We start from the raw sequence: 21,319 nt of genomic DNA, 5'->3' as shown, positions 1-21,319 counted from the left end.
TTTTGAACAGTGGCCTCACGCTCGCGGTTCTGTCCCCTGGTCGTTGTTCTTTTGCAGGGGCTCATTGTATTTGTCGCAGAACACGCACCACCCGAAAACAGAGAGAAAATGGGGCCACCTGAGTGCTCTATAAATGCCGCGTGAAATCATTTATTTTTACGTTTTTGCGTCAATTGTCACGAAGTAGTTTCTCTGTATCGGAAAGACAGTCAGGCGATCACGTGGTTCGCGCACCACAAGGTGGTGTCACGTGGCACGGTGCTCAGTACAAAAAGGCACACTACTTCTACACAGTAAAGTCATCGTTGGAAACGAGCACTGAGGTGACGCCCAATTTTTGTTTTTGTTTTTGGCTGCGGCGTCTTCAGTAAAGCATACTATGATCTCCTGCGAAAAAACAACGCGCGGGGGTGACCCGAAGAGCGCGCACGATGCCTCTGTTCGGCACACCTTTGAAAAAACCTCCACTCCTGGAAAGAGCGCACCGGAGAATGAGAAAACGTGGTGACGTAGTGTGTTTCTCTGACATGTGACACGTGACGTAGATCGGCGTGGCTCAAGCGAGTACACTATACGTAGCATAAGTCCGATTTCTTCCACAGTAGGTAATTCAGGTTTGTGTGAACCGTTATTTGAACCGATTACCGAAATTTTTTAACGGTTCGGTTGTGGTTCAGCTACAAGATGGCGCCAATAGTTTCGGTTTGCTTCAATTCCGATTCAGCTAAAGGTAACTGTTAATAAGGGTTTTCGCTTCAGGTTCGGGTTCGGTTCCACTCTCAGTTTCCTGGAGCTCGATATTCAACTTGTCAAATTTGGAGTAGATTTACACGTAAGGTAATTAAGCAGGGTAGGTCTGCGGATAATTTCGGCCACCTCGGGTTCTTTTAACGTGCGCCTGAAAACTCCGACACACGGTGCTGGGGGCTATGTCTACCTCCCCAACACTGCTACCGTCCTCGACGGGGATCGAACCCGCGATCTAGAGCTCAGCAAGGCAACACGTTACCGACTGAGTTACCGAGGCTGGCTTCAACTTGTTATCCCATAACGCCAGTTAAATGCATCACTTGACCCTGTGGTTCGCGACGCGCCCCTGCGCGAGCCTACCAAAGCGTCTTTACTTTACCTACCAGAGCGCGCGTACTTTAAATATAATAATAACGCTTAAAATGGCAAATTTGGCCAGTTGGTATATGACAGAGTTTCGTAGAACTTGGAGCAAACACTCACGGACAGGAGGACGACACACCACGCAGCACGCAGCTCACGCGTTCTCCTGCTCGTGTGTGTTTCCTCCAAGTTTCACGAAACTCCAGTCTGCTGAAACTCATAACGCCTGCTATGTCAGGTTTGAAGGTCCGAACCCTGGCGTATATAAAATATATCACTTCATTGTAACCTGTATTTTGCGAAAAAAATTTGGGAACTTGGTGGCTCATACTCCTAAAGTAATGATAAATAAAGCAATACAATGTAAGCATTACACCTTGGTCCGTACACCATCCCTCCCTTTTGGACCGCCACGGCGCGTTCCTTCTGCTGACCCGAAATAAGGAAAAGAAAAACATGTAGTATACGTGGTAATTGCACATACTGTTTACACTTACACGGTATATTGTTTGGGGTTTTTCAGCTCTGTATGGTTAGGGTGTGTTTGCGACGCTAATATGTAATCCTCGGCTTTATCATGATCTTCGCAACACTTGTCTGTCTCCTTGGCATTTCCATACGGGTCACCTTCTTTGGATATATTTCCAGCGCCGCACCATTTTGTACCTGTCAAGTTTTTATAAGAATGAGTAAGTATGCATATGACACAAAAGGAACGTAGATGCTTGACATAACCATTATGCACAGAACACGTTTCTGAATAAATAAATAGAAGTATACAACCAGCGAACGCCTGTGCGTTGGTACCGGTACGAAATAACCTCTATTGCGTCCAGTGGCGTAGCCAGACCTCCAAGGTAGGGGGGGCTCGATACGAAAACTCGCCCCACTCCCTCCCCCCCCGGAGGGGGGAAGCACACTTACTTGTTCACACTGCAAAGTGCGGATGCAGAAAAAAAAGGAACGAAAATAGTTGATTTGGACGTTCACAATACGATTACATCTATAGGCTGTCATGACCAATGAGGTGGTGTCACGCGATTGGAGCCCCCCTAGCCGTTGAACATGCGTCTTCTGATTTCCGGACTGACTACCAGAAATCAGAAGACCTAGGTTCGATTCCTAGTGTCAGCACCTTTTCTTTAGTTACTTTCATTCGAGAACTAGTTTTTTTATAGATATATTTTAGTGTCCCTGTATGACTCATAATTTCATGTTGTTTTACAGTTAAGAACCGGAACCCAATGGCACACGCACGTTATGACAGTGTGCACGTTATGACACAGTGCGACGACTTTCGCTGGTGCACGAAAACCGAGCGGAGTCAAAGAACAAACGTCTTTATTTGGCTGACGCCGGACGTAGACTAACCGACTGTCGCCAGTCGAACAGCTGATCCACGCAGCGCACGCGTCTCATCTTCGTCAGTCTACTACAGTTGGCATTTTCGGTTCTCGAAATACAGCGAACCTTCGTTAATATGACCATTTCTGTCCCCGTGGATTTTGGTCACAAAGCGAATTGTCATCCTAACCAGAAACGCACCCTCTGGACAGACCACTACGCAGAACAAAAGCCTACGTCGCCATAACAATTTATTTAAAAAAAAAAGAAGAAAGCTACGAATATCTACTTGAAGCAATTATCACTAATCGAGTCTTCTAAATCGACAATAGCACCATCAATCGCGTATATAATGCTTCACTTGCTTCCTTTGAAGTGATGCGTTGGTGCCCGCTCAGCTCACTATCAGACACCCTTATCCGCAGCGTTATTGGGCGACTCCTGGGAAGATCCAATAAGCCACTCTCGGAAAGCACTTTGCGTGTCAGCAGCACTGTATGACCTGGGTCCTGTGGTCACTGCCTTCTTAAAGGTCAGATATGCTGATCGATTTTGAAGTGACGCAGAACTAAGCGATACTCGCTCTGTGTGTTCATTAGCGAACACTGAATAGGTGTGCGAAATGTCTTGGCCCAACTGTTCGCAGTTTTTTAGAAAACACTTTTTTAGTATCCACCGCCCGCCCGTCAGACCGTCGGCAAACCCTGTGCACTGGCGCACCGACGTCACTGCTCTAGGTTTATATCTCTTTGGCTTGGCATGGGCCCTTGGCTCGGCCGATTGTCTTCCTTGGTTTCGTTCGTTCTCTGTGCATCGTACAACCGTACATTGGCAAACAGCTGTTATGTTATTGCTAAGAAGGAAACAAAGCATGTGAACATTTCTTGGGCACGACGTCGTTTAGAAAGCGTACTTCCTGGGGCTGACCTTGCCTTTTATGAGCTGAAGCGATATGATACGTGATATGCCACGGTGAAGTTGACAAGAATGTGACGAAAGCTGCGAAGGAAGGAGGTTACGTTGACACGAGGGGGGGGGGGGGGGTTACAAGCCTTACCCACGGAACAAACACGCGCGGTGAGTGCTGGAATCAGAGCTATCTTATCAATAACGAGGTCACTCGACGGCTTGCAACCCTTTCCCTCCTCGTCTGTCAATGTGACCTTCTTTCTAAGCAGCTTTGCGCTCAAACTACGAGCCGCCAAAAAAGAGGCGGAGCAAAGAGCTCATTTCCAGGGGGTTTCCGCGAATTTATTTCGGCACTTGCCATTGCATTACGAGTGAGATTATGTGATATACTGAGTAAAATGACCACGGGGAACCCATTTCTGAAAAGAAAACATTAGGTTGCCTTGAAGAATTTCAGAGTTCAATTCAAGAAATTAACTTTCCGTCAATTGAAATGAAATAAAAATGTTACCGATATGTGGCAGAAGTTATTGGGAGATATTTCTAGGACTCATGGTATGCCCTAACTCTTCAGACCACTGAGACAACATTTCTAAGTGGCAATATGTGCTCTGGTATTTCTTTTGCGTCTGCATGGTGTGGAACCGCATCGATTCTGGAGCTGTGCATGTTTTTGTGCTACGGTGCTCATTAAAAACAAAATCTAGATGTTAGACATGAAATGCAGTCGTTCGTAGCTGCTACAGTACGCAGCATGACGTGGGAGTGTGTGATTCAAAGAAAGCTTTTGGAAAGTGCACAGAATCCCATAAAAAGTTTAAATGTGATTGGTATTTTGCTTTACCTCGCTCGTCGTTCGATAACATCGTCGACGGTGTTACACATTGATAAATCGTACGTAAAATTTGTCCCATAGCATTATGCGGTTTCTGAAATACATAGCACGCTTTTTTTCCTGCAAGAATGAAACGCTGTCGGAATTTTCTTCGGCGTTTTCTTGTCGAAACGCCAGTCTCTACAATGGGCAAGTGCTGTAAAGGGGCTAACGCAGACGCGACTTGATACAAATTGTACGTGCTCACAAAACACAAACGACGAATTCCAGTCACAACATCGCACAGAGGTTGGTTCACGAATGAGTTCGCAGCTGCTGCACTGTTTACTCATCGCTGAACCAGTGGAACCCGGCTGTCCGCCATCTTGAAGCACAGATACGTGACGCCACGAAAAGTCGTAGTTGGAGTCCAGTGTCAAGTACGAAGGCGCGTACACGTCACAATGCCCGTTGGGACGCATCTGCGTCATAAACATGGCTGCGCCAATATCTGTTTCGGAATGAAGTATCTGTTTTTTTTGTTTTTTTTTTTTACATGGCACTGTACCGAACTGGGAGAATGTCGGGGCATTTTTGCGAGAGCTGGATGTGGGCTCTCAGAATATCACAACCGTTTCGACTATTTGGGATATCGGCACACCTGTCCTTTAAGCACTTCCGCGCATTGGTAGTTCGGGGAGTACAAGGCGTGATAAACCTCTACACGAGAAACGTCATCATGACGTTGGTAGACACACCGAAACCAAAACAGATCGGAAGGGGGGAGCTGCGTTCCACGAATGGGCAATTGTTCGCTGCCTCCTATTGGAAGAAAAGTAGGACCGAAGGTCGCGTCCTTTTCAGAGACACATCGTAATCCCCTCAAGAGCGTGGCTTTCGGGCGCGACCTTGTTCGCCACTAGCATTGAACGTAGTTCAACTCTACCAAACTCGTGGCACTGTCGAACATTATGACGTCATTTGTTTACAAACAGGTAGAGGTCTATTAGGCAACTGCATCACTTTGAAGTCCAACTCCCCTCTCCCACTTTCCTTTTTTTTTTGCTATAGTCGTGACGATGCCCACTTGCGCCCACGTGCGGCCAACAACGGCAAGCTAGCTCGACCCCCCCCCCCCCTCCCTAGGCAACTTTAGGAGTCATCCCAAACTTTACAGGCCTACATCAACACGTCGCCCTCTTCTTGAGGCACGCGGTACATTGTGCTCGAGGATTCACCTGAGGGTCAAGTGCCGTAGGCATAATAACCCGATAATCATACATGTGTTTGACCTTACGCGTAGCACAAATCGCGGTCATTGCCAGATAAGCGATTTTCATACTAAAGAGATGAATGAATGAATGAAATTTATTTATATTTCGAATGGAAAAGGACCAAAAAGCCTAGTGGCTTGACAAGGCTCCTTTCCCAGTGCACAACTACAGCAGCAATTTTACATAGAAGAATATAGTTCAGCCAAAACATTTAAAACATAACTACAGTCAAAATCAGAGAGACGTCAGACAGAATTAAATACAAGTCAATTGTGAATTAATTATGGTCTTGAAAGTACTACACTAATTTACACCTACTCATAGTCAAATGCCCGTATTCACCAGTCCCACTTAGCCACTCGCTTAGTGACGTCTGGTTTAGGTTGATCACGTGAGTACTTCGTCCGCCAATCACGAACAACCACCCCGCTGGTCTAACCTGGCTACCGTGAGGCCCATGGCGGCCTCCATGGAGTTTGTGTGCACAGCGCATAGGCCTAATCTACGCGGTTTTGACTTGTAAAGCTACTAGAAGTGTTTGTAAGGCGAATGTTGTTACACTCCAATCAATATTTGCCCTCAACGTCTCACTTCGTTCGCCGTTCACACGACGTAAACCCGGCGGCCTAGCGATGGTCTAACTCCCAAGTATTTTCATAGGACTGATTTAAACTAGGGGTGGGGGTAGTTTAAAGCCGGTCTACCGCGGAGCAGCTGTGAATGAGCCTTTCGAGAAACAACCCAAAAATAGTTTTTGCTGGACGCTGTTTTCAAGTTTTCAATAGTTTTCAAGTCGAAATTGCGCAAATTAAGCAAAAAGAACGTTGTGAGGAACAGGTGAGCGAAGTAAGTGAAGTAGTAAACCCGCCAGTGAGTTAAAAGTTAACGATCGGTATGAAGTGAAATTTTGAAATCCGCTTTCCTAATTTAGGACCAACATCGTCAAAGTTAGTGATGTCAACATTGGCAGCTAGACACAAGTCACTTTCCGATCCAAAGCTGACAGGAGGTCGTGCACAAACAGCTGTTACCTCCAGCAACAAAAACGACGCTGATTGTGCCCTAGTGCCTCTGTTATACATCACTAACAATAGTTCGTACTGTGCTGCCGTTACTGGTTCTGATTGATACATTTAACGACTTGCTGCACACTACAGTGAGAGCCGGTACTTGTGAACGAGCTTTGTGTTTCTAGATTACTGTTAAGAGTTTCCTGTTAAAAATGCATCCATCATGTTTGTCTTCTAAACTAAACGGAGGTCACAAGAGGGAGGGGAGGTTCCATGGAGCAGTTATACCTCCATGTGCCTTACAGCTATACAGCGGATTATGGTACATGTTACCCAGCATGTAAAGGCACAAATATCAAGCACGTAGCTCGCCTTTGAAATGCTATGAGTGACATTCCAAAATAGTAGCATTGAGAGGGTACCTGGAGTTATATGTTGGATGTCCCAGTGCATTAACAAGGTACAATATTTCAGATCTGACTCCGGAAAGGGCACCATATGGAGGAAGCTCTAGATCCCCTTGGAAGCTTGATTTGCTTGCCCAGAAAGATGCAAGCCCCATAGGAAAGCACTACTGTGTTCTGTCATTATGAAAGCACTAATGTTTTTTGAAAATCACTATGCGCATGTTTATTGGCACAATTTTGTGCTGGTGAGATCTGGCTTTGCTTATCGGCTTCAATGCAGGGTGCTGCTGTATATGTCGACTGGGAGAAATTTTGACAAAAAAGCGTGTCTTTAGGATATCAGACTTGGTTATTCGATAAAAGTACCGGTAGAAATATCCTGCACAAGGAAATATTGTGAGTAGTGTTTTGTGTCGACGAATTTGTATGGACAAATGAGAGCCTTCACGGGGGCATATAAGTGTCAAGCAGCCCATGCATGTAGTCATGATGTCGATACCACTGTCAGGAGTGTGCAGATGCTGCGTGCAAAATTGTGAGCAGGTTTCACCTTGCCGGTTCAGGAGAAAATCCACAGAGAAGTGAAGGTCTCAAAATTTTATAAGGACGCACATGTAAGTACATGTGTAGCTAAAATGTGTGCTCTACCACTTCCAGCACACCACACCGCAGACGGGGAGGGCAAATATGCCAACAACCAACATTTCTGCAATGATGATGTACCGTAATATTAGAAATTATTCAAAGTGACAGCTACTTGCTTTTATGCTCACATTTATCATCTGCTGTAGATGTGGCTTTGTAGACTGCCACCGCAAGAGACAAAACACAAGTGACGTGGCTGCAGACCTTATCAAAGCAACATATTTCTGGGATGCGATTACTGCCAATAGAAGCCCATGACCATGATTCACACAGTGTTCCCCTTCATTGTGTGAGCAGCACTGTGTATGCCCAACACTTTGTTTCTTTTCTTCCAAATTATCTGTTATGGGCACAGCTGTGCTTGTACCTCATGCATGTGAGTTGTTTCTTTGCATTAAATCAATAAAACTTGTTACGCATTTCCACAAGGATTATTATTATTAAGGATATCAACTATTAGTTGTGAAGTACAGATGTTTGTCCCATGCCACATGCTATAGAAAAAAGAAATATTTACTACATTGTGCATGGAGACACAACTCCAATGCATTGATAGTGCAACAGATCGAAATATATTGGGCAGTTTAGCATGAAAAGCAGAACCACTAGCTGACACTCTTACTGCACAGGAAGTACCAACACTGAACAGTTGAAATTACTGCTGTACATTGGACATGAAGAATGATTGAATTCGGAAATGCTATCTGTTACACATTAACGAACAAATAGAGATCATGAAAAAGGGAACTGTGATGGAAGGACATGTAGGGTGTGTCTGAGCCAATGCAAAGAGAACCAGTAACACAATTACCAGTACCGTGAAATATATGTAGATCACAGGGACTTGTTGTTATTGGTAATGCTGTTTTTCCACCTTGTACTGCAGCGCACAAGTACATTGATCTGTCTGAAACGCAGCTACGCTGAGGACAGTCACCACGTGGCAGATTGACATTTGTATCATCTATGCTAAATCATGGGTATCATTATGATGTGTCTGCAGATGTATGACAGATCATGTGATCTGAGAACACAGGCATGCTCATTTTTTGCAAGATTTCCTGGCAAATCTCACATGCTATGCATTGTTGACAGCTATCATGACACTGATGTCATGACATGGTGGCGACACGGATGTCAACGACACTCCAGCTTTACGCTGGTCTGATCTGTGCACTTGTTGTGTAGTCTCATATGCTGTAAGGCGCAAATCTTAAGAATAGAAAAAGACGCCCCTGTGCAATCAGGTCACAAGATTTATTCTATACATCTGCATTCACATCCACATTGCAACCATGCCTCTATTTATCATGAATGCCCAAATGCCTGTAATTTAGTTCTGTTGTGTCTGTCTTCAATGTGTTCTAAATAGCTGAGTTCGAGCAATAAGTATAGAATAGTACAAATTGTAGTAATACTGCATGAACCAAACCAATTGCCGCTTCTAATATACACTTCACTTCACTGTACTTTCAATTATGTTGCAACTTCGTTCTCCTTACACCAGTACAGGTACGTGCTAAGTGCCCACGGTTCTTCCATTTTGACATGTCCTGTATATTACCTGATAGGAACAGGTACTCCCATTGCGTACTAGCTCACCTCTGCCTTGACTCACGCTCCACCCCTAAATGCACACCAGTGAATGAAGGATAACGCAATACGGGAATACTACCGTCACAAAATTCTGATGTAATTATGGGTGTTGTTATCAGCATCATTACAAATGATTCTAATATCTATAAATCTGTCACTCGAAAGCCCACAGGAAAGAGTGCCTAGATGCTGTTACAATGCAAGACACTACGGCACTCATTTACGTTTCAAAACGTTGAAGCTTCCTTCCTTCACATCATCACCAGGAGAATGTGTAGCGCCTCAAGCATACTAGTTTTACTGCATAACCGGCACAAAATGCCTGTGACATATGTTACACATTCTTATTTAGTTTGTTTCAGGAATGCAGTTCTTCAATGCAATACGTGAAGAAAACTAATTGTCGTACAGATATGTGGCTGGAACGTGACTAACCCTGCTTAAATGCATGAAAAACATGTAATTGTAAGGGTAGAAACCATTGCTTCAGGAATATTGTGGTTGTGTATGCAGAATTTTTCCTTTCTTCTAAAGAGGAGTTTCGCACTACCTCTACCTCTGTTTCTTTTGGCAACCCTGCCCCATCCCACATTTTTTTGTGATGCACCTTTATGGGTACATAAAGTTCAATAAAGTGTAATGAAATAACTATATGCCCTTCATGTGTGCCAACATAGATGTGTTTGCCCCAAATCTGTGAAACTGTTGTTGCTGTTGGGTGCTGTTAACTTGCAAACCATCCCCCCCTCCCGATACGTCACCTATTAATTTCCAGAATACACCAGGTGAAGACATCGCATGTTCATCACTGGCTATTGAAGCTAGGTGGTCAGCCATGCAAAAATATCTGTGTTATTTTTCTGCATATTAAGCAATGTCCCACATTTCTGCTCCCAGACTTTGTCCTTGATGATGCAGTACACCGCGTTCACTACCCTAATATACTGTCTGGTTGTGTAGCTTTGTGCTGACACAGCTGAATGTATATGTTGGCTTTTGCAAAGTTACAACTGCCAAAGTGTCTCAAAAGACAACAGAAAATGTGGAAGAAAGATATACAATCCTGTATTTCCTAAAAAATAATAGCAGCACATTGTAGATAAGATGCATCTGATTTCAAGTTTCATTCTTTTCTTTACATGAGCTTATTTGCATTGCATTCATTTGCCCATTGCAGCCTTCCACTTACTGTCCATTACATATCAATGCAGAAAGCTAGCAGACAATGATCAGTGCTGCTGTTTGCTTTGATAATCCACGGTGTTGTTTCTCAAGAAATAGCACAATCTCTCAGCACACAGCTGTGCAGTTTATAACTGCGTAACTACGCAGTGCACAAATGCATGGGGCACATGCACAAATTTTTCAGAGCTTTACCATCTGTATTTCAGGTTGTCTGCAATACAGGACAGTGTAGAAAACTGGGAACAGTCAGAGAACTATAGCAAGACTTAAAAGCTAAAAAAGAAAATTCTCAAGAACGCTGTATAGAGCTGCTGATGTAATCGTGCAATACCTTAATTTGCACAACTGGACAGTGGCAGTTCTCAGAGCAGCCTTGCCAAAGGAGAAGCAGAGGTCACACGGGCCTCTCATGTGATTTTACTGTCAAAGTTGAGCTATCTGTGTGAGATTGAAGTGGTAAATGCAACTGCATCACCATAGAAATTCTTTCTGAACAAAAAGTCTAAATGAAAACCCTCAGCTGGCATATTATAGCATGGCATCAGCTGTGGGGAGTTTTTAGGCATAGGTGGTGGTGATTGTTTGGCATGTAATGGTGCAATGATAATGGAAGTGAGATTGTTTACAATGCCAGTATGAAGTCAAGAGAGGAGCTTATAAAGAATGAGCGCAGAAAAAGACCCTGACCAGGTATGTAAGTGTTTCCTCAATAATATATGACTCTGAACCAGCAAGCACAATGCAAAGAACAACACGGATTCGCTTGTAGCTGATGTTGCAGCTGTTGTTGTATGTGTTTGCCTGTGTCCATTGTATGTTTGCTCCACCCTTGAAACACCATTATTGAGACAAATAAGACCTTCTGTATGAGATATTTGATCCATTTTAACAGCAAAGAGAAGATTGTTTTTATTTTGTGTATGTTGTCTCAATAAACAACAAACTCTGAATGGCTCGGATTTATTGTAACGACACTAAAGTGTGCCCTTTTATTTTTGCAGATATGGCGTCTGTGATGTCAAGTGCGCTCAATATATCACTGTAGGACAAGTGTGTACATTCCCATTCTATTAATTTCCAGCAACTGACAGTCTTTGTTAGCTGAACAGAATAAATCAATTCAGTGCTTGATGATTTGTACAAGAATGTTATCTGCAGAGATACGGAGATAAAGGAGGTCACAAATAACCATTGCACCGCACTGATAGAACGACAGGAGGTCACGACACTGGCAACTTCCACACAACTCACAGCCAGGGGCACCCTGGGTAGCATAACGAAAACAGCGCTAACACACACACACACACACACAGGACACGGATGTAAACAAGACTGCACAGTTCGTTTTCCGTCGTGCGCCCGAACAAACGCAGCCAGCGAAGCGATGCTTTAACACGTTGCAGATTTGTGACACCTTGTAAAGTACCACGTCAATTTCTTGAAACCATAACACTAAAAGTTATGCCTGTGGGAGTCCGATGCAGGATATGGATCAATGCATCAATGTTATGCATCAATGTTATTGCTGTTTGCTTACAGGTAGCCAACCGTGATGATGCGCCTGCACACACGCTGCGCACATGACACCAGACTTCAAAGCGCTGCTGATATGCCCCAGCGATCGAAACGCTCTCTTGATCGTTGCAATTCACAACACAGGCCGCACAACAAACGATAAACAAGCGATGATCCATGGAGGTGCAGTTATTATACGCAACCACAATCGACGACCGAACACTGACAAAAGTACAACGATTGCCTCCACGAGAATGTGTACTCCTGCCTCTTCAATAACATGGCAAACGCGCTCTTTGTACATTGTTTTACCTATCATATTAACAGACACAACGGCAGGCTTAACCGCCGGCCACCAACACACCATCCCGCAACCACCTGTAGCAGCGGCAGCCAGCGCCGCACGTAGCTCAGGTCGCGGGGTTTTTAGCGGAATCCCACCGGGAATATCTGTCAACCAAGCCTGCTACCTTGGCCTAAGTTATTTAAGTAATTGAAATTATTCGTTACCAGTCAGGATCGCGAATACACGTTAATAAAATAACGACGCTTCACGGTATGTAGTTGGATTGGAATGGTGCGATCGTGAGCTCGGGGACTTTATGTGTAAAGGGCACGTTATTGTGTCAGCACTGACCGCCGCCTTGCTCGGCGTTAGCGTGAAGTGTCTGTGGAACAAAGACAAAGCAAGTGAAAACAGAGTTCGGCTCATTTTAGACCCACTGGCGAGTTTTATATACTGTGTCAGTACGGTCGTTTTTGCTTCTTTTATTTTAAATCCACAAAGAAAGCCAACTTGGCATGTTCTTTTCATTCTGACCAGAATGAGTGTGGCCGGTGCTTTACTTTCTAGTACCCTAGGCACGCGGCAAACTTAGTGCTTTAAACGGAATGACAATAATTCACCTCCTGAGCAACATTCGTCCCGAATGACTGCGTTTTTTCAACACGCCCCTGCCAGCCAGGAGAGAACGACGCTACACAAGGTTATAGTTGGTGAGGAGGTGAACTTACCGCCATTTCGTTTCATGAAGTGTGGCTAGCGTATAAGGGGCTTATGTAAGTTCACACGCGCACACGTTGGGAATTATGCTGCAGCGTTGTATACACGAATACGTGCTAGAACTGAGCTCAGGTAGTTTGCTTTCGCAATGCATTACGTGCAAGAGAACAGAAGAAGAAAAAGAAAAAAAAAACGAAGGGGAGAATATTTGAAAGACCGAAGGTCGCACAGCCGACGACATATACGTCGGTTGGTCCGCGTATTGGTATTTATATACAGGATGCCTGCGATAACGGTAGAGATGATCTCGAAGACATAGCGCTGTCAAAGAAAAACTGACAGGTTTTTGTTGCAAACGGACTTATCTAGAAATGCAGCGCCAGGACACCCTGTGTATAGTTGACTCTGACTAGTATATTATTATAATATGTCACTTAATGACTACTACCCAAAACTATCCCTAATGTGTGTCCTGTTGACCTTTAATTCTTATATATATTTATGTGTATGTCTTAGACGTTAGTAGTCCTGGCAGTTTTCAGTTACTATCTCTTGCTATTTCGTGACTCGAGAAGATCCAAATGATTGTTGCAGGGCACGACTTGACGATGTCTACCGGAAGCTAATAAATGAAGAAAAAATACGAAAAATACTTCTTGTGTTCATGCACAATATCCAAAGTTTCGCACTTAATTCCGTGTGAACCGTTATTTGAACCGGAAACCGGTATTTTTTTACCGGTTTAGTTCCGGTTCAGCTCCAAGATGGCGTCGACTCTTTCGGTTCGGTTCAGTTCCGGTTCGGCCACAAATAACGGTTAATAACGGTTTTCGGTTCGGGTTCGGGTTCGGTTCGACTCTCTGGTCTACACAACATCCCATTTACCGCGGCTACTTTTTTCGCAACATGGTCTACATGTGCATTCCAAGTAAGGTGCTCGGAGAAAATTACCCCTACATTTTTAAAGAAACAGACTTTCTCGAGTATCGTGTCATTGTAATAAACCATAACATCGTCATCGACTTTCTTGTTTAACGGACGAAATAACATCGTTTTAGTCTTATGTGTGTTAACTTTTAGAGTATTGGAGTTACACCCCGTTTTTAGTGCCCGCAATGTCTCATTGACAAGGAGCTCTAGTTATGTTTTTGAAGGTCCCGAAAAGAGAAGAGTGGTATCGTCAGCATATACAGGGTGTCCCAGAAAACGTGTCATTGAATTATAATAAAAAAAGTACACCACCTAGAGTCATGCGGTCAATGGCATTTGTTCTTACTGGGTTTTTGCCACCTCCTCATGTGAATGTCGTGTAACGTAAATTTAATTATGTAAATTTTTGCGAGCTCCAGTCGGAAATTTGCCTAGTAAAGGTCACTTTTTTACCCCACCAATGTGAAGAGCGTGTCTACTTTAGTCAAATTAATGATAATTGACAGGGATATTCAGGAGCTATGCCATCAGAAAAAAAAGCCGAACATCATGCTCTACAGAGGTCGCACAGAATAGCGCACAATGAATTTTTCAGCGCAATCTTTGTTAGTCCGACGAAAGGAGGTTGGAAACCCAGCCCTCCCCGACATCGCGGAAAGAGGTAAAACAGGCACGGCTTATCACGTCCGACTTTCGCTGGGATAATGGTTTCCCTCTCCCAATTTTAGCGACTGTTACCGCTGTTACTTTTTATACTATCACTCTGTGGGCTGGCTTCGGAACGTTCTTTCGTCGCACTGAGAGCGATTGCGCTCAAAAAGTCATCGCGTGCTATGGTCCGTTCTCCGAAAGCCATGATATTCGGCTATTTTTTCCGATGGGATAGCTCGTGAATATCGCTGTGAATTATCATGAATTTGAGTGAATTCGGCACGCTCTTCATATTGGTGGGGTAAAAAAGTGACCTTTACTTGGCAAATTTCAGAGTTCAGTTCGCAAATATTTACATAATTAAACTTGGAGTACATGACATTCACATTAGGAGGTGGCAAAAACCTAATAAGAACAAATGCTGTTGACCGCCTGATTCTAGGTGGCGTAGTTTTTTTATTATAATTCAATGACACGTTTTCTGGGACACCCTGTGTAATGAAGTTCAACTGTACAGAGCTGTGAATAACTGGTGTAATGTTTACTATGTCATTAATATATATATTAAAAAGCAGAGGACCCAAAATGCTGCCCTGGGAACGCCAGATCTTATGTTACCAAAATCGAATCGAAAGTTATTGAAAATTACCGCCTGTTTTCTAGAAGACAAATAAGACTTTACCAGGTCTAGGGCGATGCCACGGATTCCGTAACGGTTTCTTTTTTTTTTTTTTTGTAGTTTTTCAGCCAGGACATCATGGCTTATACAGTCGAAGGCCTTACGTAAGTCAATGTATACCCCGAGGGTTAACATCTTCTTCTCTAGATTCTGTACAATTATTTATTTTTGTTTTAACAGTGCTATTTCCGTTAACCTATGTTTCCTAAAACCAAACTGTTCGTCAATAATTACATTGTGCTTACTGAAGAATTTCCATCAAACGGGTATATATAGTCCTCTCAAGACCCTTTGAAAATGCTGGAAGGACAGATGTCGGGCGGTAATTAGACGAATCATTTTTGTCACCGCTCTTATATATAATGGAAGCTCTAGCATTCTTCAACTCCTTAGGGAAAACATCACTTTGCAGTAATTAGATTGTAAATGTAGGTCAGAACTGGGGCAACTACATCAATAACATACTTAATGGGACGAATTTGTAGACCATCAATGTCGCAGCTTTTTGAGTTTCTGAGTGACAAATAGTTACTGCACACTTCTACAGCGTCCGTCGGGTGCAGAGAAGCTGAATCGCTTACAGAGTTCCTTAAAAACTCTCGCGCACCAGGTGCTGGATCTTTAGTAACCAAATTAACAAAGAAATTATTAAACCGATTTGCTAGCGATTTCCCAGATAATGTAGCACCATCAACAGTGATTTCAGTGATATTCTGCTTAGAAGACTTTCGGTTCAAAATATCGTTCAAGTTCTTCCACATTAAGTCACTGCGCTTCGATGTATCGCAAAAGAGTTTACAAAAAAAAAGGTGGATTTATATGGCGTCGAAACGGTCCTAAAGCGAGCATTAACGGGGTCATACTAACTAGGGTTCACTACGTGATTCCAGTTTCTTGTTGTTGTTGTTTTTTGCATTCTTACTTCCATTGACACCGAATATTTACAAATGTAACTTCACATTGTGAGGATGGATGAAGCAACGTGAGGCCGAAAGGCACATGTGCTTTCGTCTTTCATGTTCACATTTCACCTTTCACATTTCTGAATGGTCACATGGGTTACATTGATGACATGGGTCACATGGGTATGAGGTACGAGCGTCATACGATCAAGTCACATAACAAATGACGGTTTACAATGTGCCCTACATATGTGGATCATATGATATTTCAGGAAGCAACAGGCAGTGTTCAGAAATATACAACCTGGTGTCACGTGCCTTGTGTCCTTTTATGTGTCCTTGTGTCCTGTCGGCTGTCCGTGCTTCCTCGCGCGGACGCTCCGGCGGCGCCACTTCTTGAAACGCAAGTGCGTACGAGCGGTTACCACGAGCACCCTCATTTTTGTGTCTCCGTCCATAAAGTCCGGAATGTTCTACGCCAGTGAGTAGAACTTTTTAAGTTCCATAGTGTGCGACACGCTTTGTTTAATTTTTGTCTCATATGGCGTCATCTGAAAATTTCGGCGCACTACTTCCCGCGTAACTCTCGAATGCGATTTTATGTTTATGCTATGTATTATGTTATCAGTTTTATTTGCATATGTATGAGGGGTGTTCAAGTCAAACCGGGACGGTTCATTTTTCGCAAAAGTAAATTGGACCTACAGGCGAGAAATTAGTTTTATTTTTCAACGTAATCTCCAGCTGCACTAATGCACTTGTCCCAGCGTTTCACGAGGGCTTGGATGCCAGCAGCGTAGATATCCTTACCGGCGCGTAGCAGCCATGATCGGACCGCTTTCTTGACCTCATCGTCGCAGTTGAAGTGGCGGTCTCCCAAGGAGCTTCTTCAGTGGCCCGAAGAGATGGAAATCGCTGGGGGCGAGGTCTGGACTGTAAGCGGGAAGTGGCAGCAACTCCCAGCCAAGTTCCTGTAAGGTGCGTGGTGTGAGGTGCGCGGTATGCGGGCGTGCATTGTCCTGTAGGATGAGGACTCCTTTGGTGATCAGGCCCGGCCGCTTTTGCTTCAGCGCATTATGCACATCCCTGAGAACCTGACGGTAATATGCACTATTGACGGTTGAACCACTGGGCAGAAAATCAACATGAACAACGCCAGCCTTGTCCCAGAAAACCGTGATCATGGCCTCACCCGCGGACGGGGTGCTTTGGAACTTCTTGGGAGCTGGCGAGAACGGATGCTTCCACTGTTTTGATGCGCGTTTAGACTCAGGAGTGAAATGGTGCACCCACGTTTCATCGGACGTGATGGTCCAATCAAGGAACGGCTGTGCTTCAGTGTCGAAATGGTACCTTAGCTTTTGGGAGATTTCCAGTCTTCTCTGCCGGTCAAACACGGAGAGCTGCCTCCGGACCCAACGGGAACTAACTTTCCGAAACTGGAAGTGTTCATGAATGATAGTGTTCAACGTTCCCACAGAAAGGTCCGTCTTTCGAGCCAGTTCGAGTCATGTTATCCGTCGGTCCTTGAGGATCAGGCGTTCCACAAGTTGGATGTTCTCAGGAACTCTGACACTGGGCTCTGAGCCGCCCCGGCGGGGATCGTCCAGCACTGATGTACGGCCGTCTCGGAACCGTTTGCACCACTCAAAGGTTTTGCTGCGGCTATGTGTATCGCGGCCATAATGAGCCTGAAGTCTTCTGTAAATTTCAGATGACTTTGCGCCTTCATTCACGAGAAACTTCATGGCAATTCGCTGTTCGGTGTGCGCGCTCACCTCGTTGTCGGCCATCTTCTTCAGCATGTGTATTCTGTTATCACCACCTCGTGGTGAACGCGGAGGCCTGTCGCGTGTGAAAATGACGAAAAAGAAGTAGCGCGACCCATTTGTACACTCAGGAGGCAGAAGTCCCGCTTTGACTTGAACACCCCTCGTATATTATACAGGGCGTTTATTTTTATCCTCCAAAGGTTCTGAGTTCTCGTAAAGAAAGGTTGTCGCTTCTGCAGTTGCATTATATGGCCACGCGGGCATCTTCTGGGAGAAAGTGTGCAACCACAAGAAGACTACTGTAATTTTACGCATACTAGCCGCGGCTTAAGCGCGATTTTTCTCTTTTTTTTTCTCTCACGGGCGCCTTGCGGCTTATCCACCGGTACGGATTTTCCGATGACTGTTTTTCCCTGATATTTTCCCCATACACCGGTTTTATCGGAAGGGACGACAGTATCTCTGGAACAGATCCGCCGGCCCCCGTTGCACGTACGATGCGTAGCAGGGGCGCGTCCGCGTTCGAGTAAGCTAACCTTCCCGGTGCCTTCTTCCCCCAAGCAGCTTTAACTAATGTGGTGACAGTGATTCCTGTCTTCTGGAAGGCCACTGACCTGTCCATCCATGAAAAATATCACAACAAGTGCACGATCCAATCTTGGTAGAACACGAGAACTGACCTTTGTTGAACACCATGTACACCATGCCGACCCCGGAGCATGGACCACAGGGTTTATGGCCTTCTCTATGGTCTCCTTTCTGGCACAAATCAGTTGCGCCTTATTTCCCGGTGCTTATCTGCGAGTGCAGCTTATCTGCCCGAACATTTTGAAGACGTTCCTAGAAACGGGTCCTACGGCTTATCTTTTTTGGTTGCGTGTTAGCCCCACGAAGCAACTGTGGCTATGAGCGGCGTACAGATGTGGACAGACGGAGAGGGGACAGCAGGAAGGAGTGGAGGACAGGGGGATTAGTATGCGTCCTGGGCCGACTTCAGGGGAACTGTGCCGACATTCGTCTGGAGAGTCTTCGCAAAACCCAGGGAAAACCTCAGACAGCCGGCGGTAGGATTCGAACCCACCACCTTCCAGTCTTCAGCACGACGTTGGTTAGCACCAACGAGCGGACGCCTTAGCCCACTCGGCCATGCCGCTGGTCCGACGGCTTATCTGCGGTGCGGCTAATACGCGTGAAATTGCGGTAATTACCTAAATTGCGGAATCCCTTATTTAGCGGATATCGGGCAAAAGCGAGATAACAGGGGGTGGTGGTGGTGGTGATGGTGAAAGGGCTCGCCGTTGACATACTATCCTCGTTGAAAGCCATTCCACGTCTAACATATCCTGAAACACGCACGTGCGTTAAAATATGGCTCCAGAATTTTGATATGCAAATGGACCGAGACCGTGATGACCGGGAACGCAGATGGCATAGCGCTTATTTCAAAGGGAAACGTCGAAGGGAACGTGATTTGGAGCTATGGAGATGATTAGAGTTGGTGTCGATCTGCTTGCTGGCCAGACGGGCCGCTTTCCGGCCCAGACAAGTCTCCGCAGGCGTAGATGATGCGCTCTTGAGGCGCGCTTTTTGGGTTTCAGCTCATTTTTATACAAAAATGTGTACTTCACAGCACGCGCTCTTTTCTGGATTTTGAAAAGATAGAATGGCCTTCAAGGAGGATTGTCTCCCGTTCTGCTATATCGCTTTTGCCCAAAATTTCCTAATTAAACAGTGAATAAATGAGTTTTAGGTAATTAGCCATCTTGTAGTTACGTACTCTATTCTAGTGTCCGCGCGGCCGTACAGCTCAATTGCAAAAACGATATCTGTGCTGCGCTCATTGCGTTTGATAAAAAATATGTAAAGTGTAAAAATATACACCCCGTATGTGGTTAGAGCTCGTCAAGACGAATAGGCTGACAGGTCACTTGTTCTATACAGTACAAGGCACCCAATGAACCTCTACCCAAGAAACGTCATCATGACGTTGGTAGACAGACTGAAACCGAAACAAATCGGAAGAGGAGGGCTGGGTTCCATGAAGGGGCCCTTGTTCGCTGCCCCCTACTGAAAAAAAAAAAAAAAAAAGTAGGATCAAAGGTCGCGACCTTTTCAGGGACTATCGTAATCCCCTCAAGACCGTGGCTTTCGGGCGCGAACTTGTTCGCCCCCTAGCTTCGAGCATCGTTCAACTCTACCAAACTGGTGGCGCTGTCGAACACTATGACGTCATTTGTTTACAAACAGGGAGAGGTCTGTTCCTCAAGGTACACCTTCCTCAGCACATCGCCGGGAAGTCTTGCATTATCACATGAAACGTATATCTGCGACGACACCTCGCTGGTTGCGATACCTTGAATAGTATTGTATTATTGCATTTTTTAGCTCTTCAATATACTTTACGTTTCGAAACGCGACCCCATTAGTGATGACGCGTCATACGAACCGCAAACAAAGGCTGGGTTCGACGTCAGAAAGTGGGAAGTTAGTCGCTTTAGGAATGGCTTTCCCGGTACGCCTACGTCAGGCTTTAACAATGCAGGCAAACAGTGCAGAATCCACGAGGAAGTAGCAGTTGTAGTAGTAGTAGCACAGTGCAGTGTAAGAGTTCAACGGATAGTAATGATCCGGGGGAAACGCTTGCCCAGTGACCACATGAATTTAGGTCGGGAACATCACGAAATGAATGTCAGCCGTGCTTACGAGATACTGCTGCAGCGCTTGCTGCTGCTGCGCTAGCCAAAGACCTAGAATTTTCCGATGCAAAATAGTGAAGCGTTGAATAGAGCATAAAGTAGAGATGCCGACTTGCCTGGATATATGTAATTCCCGTCCTTGTTCCATTTGATAAGTAACACGTTTTTCGGAACAGGGCCAACATTAGGTGTGGTACAATTGCCTGTGTAATCCATGACTGCTTGCTTTTGCGCTTCTGAGACGAAGTAGGACGTTCCTCCGAGTACCCATTCACCACCACCAAAGAAGCTAAACCTAGAAGTGCAGCAATAAAGAGCTCCAATAAGTACATTCGGTTGCTGGAGAAATAACTAGACAGTAAGGGAAGCATTTGTATTTCAATGCGGGTACGAAAGCCTTCGAAAGGGTTATTATCATTCGTATCAATGCCTTTTAGGAAGATTGTTCCTTAGCGTTTGTCGTTTGCCCGAAGGGTATTATCCAACGATGACTTACAGAGAACTCAAGCCTTTTGCGCTTCCTTCCAGGGATTTGCATTTCTTTACCAAGTCGTCACCTGACGCCACGTCAGACCTCGGCAATGCCAATGGCGCAACCCTGAAAGATGAAGCCGCATAGTTAACATGGGAATGAATAACCATATTCATATCGATATGCAGCGCTACTTCCCAAAAATATTGCGTATCTCAAAAATGCAATGGCCCACTGCGCTATAGCTGTATATTTCACACTTGATAAGCAGTAGAACACAGCGCTGCACAACGAAGAACGTTGGACCACAGCTCACAGACATCTGGTTTAATAATTAAGGCGAACGAGGCAGCCTGATTAAGCTTGTGTTGTTTGGACAGTGACAGAAGAGGTTACCTCAGA

At 44.9% G+C, this 21,319-nt stretch overlaps 1 protein-coding gene across 1 annotated transcript in view; it reads right to left on the bottom strand.

Moving 5' to 3' along the window:
• The window catches only part of LOC135373840 (uncharacterized), a 47,343-nt gene that overhangs the window by 7,535 nt on the left and 18,489 nt on the right, over positions 1–21,319 (bottom strand). Inside the window, exons 3-5 of the mRNA XM_064606897.1 lie at positions 20,942–21,043; positions 20,562–20,740; positions 1,611–1,779 (exon numbers count right to left, since the gene is read on the bottom strand). Of these exons, the coding sequence (XP_064462967.1) occupies positions 1,611–1,779; positions 20,562–20,740; positions 20,942–21,043 (450 nt within the window). The remainder of the gene's footprint in view (positions 1–1,610; positions 1,780–20,561; positions 20,741–20,941; positions 21,044–21,319) is intronic.

The sequence above is a fragment of the Ornithodoros turicata genome, chromosome 1 (assembly GCF_037126465.1).
Source record: "Ornithodoros turicata isolate Travis chromosome 1, ASM3712646v1, whole genome shotgun sequence".
NCBI lineage: Eukaryota > Metazoa > Arthropoda > Arachnida > Ixodida > Argasidae > Ornithodoros > Ornithodoros turicata.
The sequence above is the reverse complement of the archived record's forward strand: the minus strand, read 5'-3'. Positions and strand labels throughout refer to the sequence as shown.